General features: G+C 36.8%; 1 protein-coding gene across 1 annotated transcript; it reads right to left on the bottom strand.

Annotated features, from left to right (window-relative positions):
* Positions 1–830: 830 nt before the first annotated feature.
* LOC147385299 (G2/mitotic-specific cyclin S13-7-like) lies at positions 831–3,475 on the bottom strand. Its single transcript, XM_086424293.1, has 9 exons — positions 3,306–3,475; positions 2,774–2,918; positions 2,624–2,681; positions 2,313–2,528; positions 2,075–2,200; positions 1,732–1,980; positions 1,465–1,623; positions 1,194–1,372; positions 831–1,112 (listed from the first exon to the last, which is right to left on the bottom strand). The coding sequence occupies exons 1-9, from the start codon at positions 3,340–3,342 to the stop codon at positions 977–979; spliced, it is 1,305 nt and encodes a 434-aa protein (XP_086280419.1). The 5' UTR covers positions 3,343–3,475; the 3' UTR covers positions 831–976.
* Positions 3,476–4,706: the final 1,231 nt, after the last annotated feature.

Genomic DNA, 4,706 nt, shown 5'->3' with positions numbered 1-4,706 from the left:
TTTCTTTCTTTTTTCACCAATGTTCCCCATCTTGTGAAATCAGAATCTTGTTCTTTCATCAAACAACACACAAAACAACTGGACATCATTTCAATCATCAAAACACACACCCATAAACATTGTTATGAATTAAGAATCTTCTTGTTTCATTGAACACTTTTAACGGCCAATGTTCCCACTTCTGAAATCAGAATTTTGTTTATCTAAACTTGACTTTGTGATTTTTTCCCTAATGTTATTATACCAAGAAATTGTCAATCAACCAGACATCAAAACACACATATTATTAACTTTGTTACGAATTCAGAATCTTCTTGTTTCATTTGAACACTTTTAACGGCCAATGTTCCCACTTGTGATTTTTTCCCTAATGTTATTATTGTACCAAGAAATTGTCAATCAACCGGACATCAAAAAACACACATATTATTTTTAACTTTGTTATGAATGCAGAATCTTCTTGTTTCATTGAACACTTTTAACGGCCAATGTTCCCACTTCTGAAATCAGAATTTTGTTTAGTTAGACTCGACTTTCCCTAATGTTATTGTACCAAGAAATTGTCAATCAACCGAACATCAAAACACACGTATTATTAACTTTGTTATGAGAATTCAGAATCTTGTTGTGTCAACTGAACATCAATTTCAATTATCAAACCGCACTTACTTTGTTATGAATTCAGAATCTAGTTTCATTGAACACACACAATTAGGTAGTGCAACCTCAACTAAGAAATTTTTCTCTTTCAATTTATCAAACCAACAAACATTATGAATTCAGAATCTTCTTGTTTCATTTGAACAAATAATTAGGGAAAAAATTGCACATCAACTTAACATCATTTCCAATTATCAAACCAACAAAAATTACTTTGTCACAAAATCTGAATCTACTTGTTTCATTGAACAACTAAAAGGGGAGTTCGTTTGAAATCATCCACACATACACTCACACACACACACAAACTATGTCATCAAGCCAAGAGGGTTTTGGCTGGTGGAATTACAGCAACACTCTTTCGTTCAGGATTTGAGTATTTCCTGTAAACAACTTTCAGTTTATGTTCGGCTGCCATTGTGTGGAAATTCACCAATAACTTCGCACAATCACTGTCACAGAAAGGAAGAAAAATGAATCTTTATTGATGTAAAATTATCAAAGCCAAAAAAGGCGAGGGGGAAGGAACATACATAAGCTGAGGCTCGGAGAAACCAGTGTGGAGCTTGAGCGTCTCACTCCAAAGTGGGCTCTTGTTCAGTGTGCAGCGTGCTGCATAGACTGCTGAAGCAGCCACCATCGACGGGCAGTACATTATCGTCTCATAATGCATCAAGCTCAATTCCGCCAAAAAGAAGACCATGTTCTCCAACTAAAAATTAACAAGAACAAGAATCAGGATTAGGTGACTGTATAGCTCAAAATTTGTAAAATTGATAGTTATATTTAATAAAAGAACATTACTTCCTCATCGGACACTGCGGCCTTGATAAAACGAACAAGGAAGACATAAGGGGTAGGGACTGTTAAACCCCATTCGAGTTTTCCCAAAATTGTTTTCTCCATTATTAATATCTGTTCTCGTGTGTAAGCCTTGTCCGATATGCAAACGAAGTCGTTTACCTACACAAATTACCATCCACAAGCCAATCCAGATTACAAATTTGTACATTTAATCAATTAATCATTAAAAAAAAAATAAGACATTTAGGTTAAGTCTATTGGTATCACCTCTGGAGCCCAAATCTCCTCATATTTGGAAGCTATGAGCATAGCACTTATGCCTAGGAGTTGCAACTCCTTCCTCAGAATTGTCTTAATCGAAAGAAATCGATCAACGATATGGATGGTGAGATAGAGAGTTTCGGGCATTAGTTCAAACTTGTTGTGAACCTCTATCAACCAGTCCACAAGAATAGCTCTCATCTTCTCATTAATCTCAACCTGTGAATCCATATAGTCATGAACTCGGCTCGAATTCTGCTTCAAGAATTAGAATCACCCATCACAATATCAGTTATATAAACAGATTGCTAAATAAAGAAGCATAGATTGAAATTGAATAAGATTTTACCTCTGTGAGCTTGTAAAATTTGTAGATATCCTCTACATACTCCACTGCTGCCAACTGATTATCCCCATCTGCGGCATCAATGTTGATAATGGGGTCCTTCGGTTTAATACTAAGACCACAAGCAGCCTGACATGAATCAAGTGAACCAAAAAGGGTTAGATTTCTCAAAATGGTTTCACGAAAAATAAACAGAAAAGAAAAAAAAAAAAGACGAACCCTAACCCATATTCTGAATTACCTTGCTTCGGGCAGTTAGGATTGATGTGAGGGTCTGGACTTTCTTCCTCGATGACCCTTCCCTCGATGCCTTCCGGATTTCAGATTTATCCTTTTTAGGCCCCTCTTCAGTGTCTGGGCTGATCTCAATTATCATCTCCGGTTTCGGCTTCACAGTAACCTTCTTTTGAACCCGCCTTCCTGCCATGGCTCCATCAACAACTACTGCAACTTGTTTCTGCACATTGGGAAATCAAATATTAGACCATAAAGGTCAGATTGCAAGTTTAAATTAGTTGAAAAAAAAAATGGGGAGAAAAAAGTATTTATTACCTTGTTGTTCTCTTCTGCTGTCGCTTGTGCCTTGGCAAGTAATTGTGCACAGAAGTTCCTAAAATAGAAGAAATCAAGCAATCAAGATGGGTAGAGAGATATGGTTGGATTGATGGATAGAAAGAGACTGGAGACAATATGGGAACTTACCTTGTCACGGGGCGATTGATCTGTGGCTGTGGCTTCGCGTCTAGCCCTCGAACAGTAACAAGGTTTCCAATATCTCCAAGGGCGCGTCGGTTGTTTCCTTCGGCTTTGGTAGCCTTCTGCTTGCCTCCCCCAACAACAGCTCCACCTACAAATTTCACCAGATATCCCTTAAGAAAGAAAGGAGAGAACAACCAAAGACCCATGAAATCCATAGAAACAAAATCAGTAAAAAAAAGAAAAAAAAAAAAAAGAAACCAAAAGAGATCATAAAACATAAAAAAGAAACCCCAAGGGATTCAAAATCCTAGAAATGTTTCAGAGATGAAATCTCATTAAAGAAGAGAAATTTCAAAAAAGAAACAAGAAAAAGAGACCCAAGAAATCAATCATCCGAAAAATCACTCTAATAATAATTAAGACAGATACCCATTTAAAGATTGAAAGAATTTGAAGAATTTCTTCAAGAGACATTGTTAATTAATCAAAGATCAAAGATGGGAACAGGTGTTTCAGGAGTACAGAATCTACACACCTCTCGGTTGCTGTGGAACAATAGCTCTTGAAGCCATCTCTGGATCTGATTCCTGATTGTGATAAAAAACACCACCAAAGGTCGATAACAGTGACGATAGAAAGATCTGAAGGCGGCTGCTTAGCGTCTCCCCTTCTCCTCCTAAGTTAGAGTTCGCCACCTCTCTCTCTGCAAAATGTCTCTCTCTCTCTCTCTCTCTCTCTCTGCTTCTTCTTCCTCTTCTCTAGTTCTCTGCGAGATCTGTTCTTCACTTCTTTTCCTTCCCAATGTTGCTTTTAAAAATGGGGAAGAGACGCCTCACCCAACGGTCCAATTATTTTGAAAATTTCACCGTTGGATCGCGTGGATCCAACGGATGAAAAGAAGCTCTCCTAGGCTGGGTTTTAACTTTTTAACTTTTCAAGATTTGTAGCCGTTGTAGGGTTGGATTTTTGGGTAATACTTTTGTGGTAACGAGACTATCAATTACTCAATAATCCCGCATCAAAAAATGCCACGTTAACACAAAACTAGTCCTGATTGGTGATATTTCTAACCGATTGATTTGAATATACTTTTCATGGGCTTGAAACAAAAAAAGACTTTGCCCATGGGCCTAATTTGTGATTTGTTCTGCTCTAGACTAGTGGATCAAATCTTTATCAGATAGCTGTGTATTGATGAGTTCACTTGATGGGATCACCAGTTGGGGTATCAAGACTTTAGCCTACGGGCCCAAATTTGAATGGTATAAGTTTTTTTTGTTAATCTTTGGCAACATCGTTAGCTTGTAGAGGGATGTTTGGAATAGCTGTCGGATCCAAATATTCATTTCAAATCCAATAAGAAATTTAGTTCCGGACCTAGATCCATATTTGACATACTAACCAAGACCATATTCAAAACCGACGGAAAAAATTGCATTTCACATTAGAGCACATCCCTAGATTTGGGTCAATTAAGTCGAGTTGGCTAATGTCAGGACAAAGGACATTATACCATATTCAATCACTTTCATTTGAATTTGCACCGAGGATCCAAAAAATCCAAACCTGTTAAATTCGATTTTTGGATCACTCAAATTTTGGATCAAGTCCAACTCATTTTATACCCTAGTTTGGAAGTATTGGGTAGGGCATACTTTAAAAATGCTTCTCTTCAATGATAGATAAGGGGTTTTCTCACCATGTACTAGATGGTTAAAAGTAAAGAGCTAATTTAGGGAGTTAATATGAGAACTTTAACACGTAAGTACCAAGAATAAATGAAAACAATAAAAAGAAAGAAAAATGACTACAATTTGATGACTTTAGGCATAATTGAATGTATTTTTTTACAAAGTTAAGAGTTATGATTGAGGTAGATCCGACCTTCGTTGCACAAAAGCTCAAGTTCAGAAGATAGATTCAAAATGAAGAGAAT

This window comes from Akebia trifoliata, chromosome 14 (assembly GCF_017979445.1).
Source record: "Akebia trifoliata isolate Shusen 1 chromosome 14, ASM1797944v1, whole genome shotgun sequence".
In the NCBI taxonomy this organism is placed as follows: domain Eukaryota; kingdom Viridiplantae; phylum Streptophyta; class Magnoliopsida; order Ranunculales; family Lardizabalaceae; genus Akebia; species Akebia trifoliata.
Note: the sequence above shows the minus strand (reverse complement) of the source record. Positions and strands in the feature narration are given on the sequence as shown.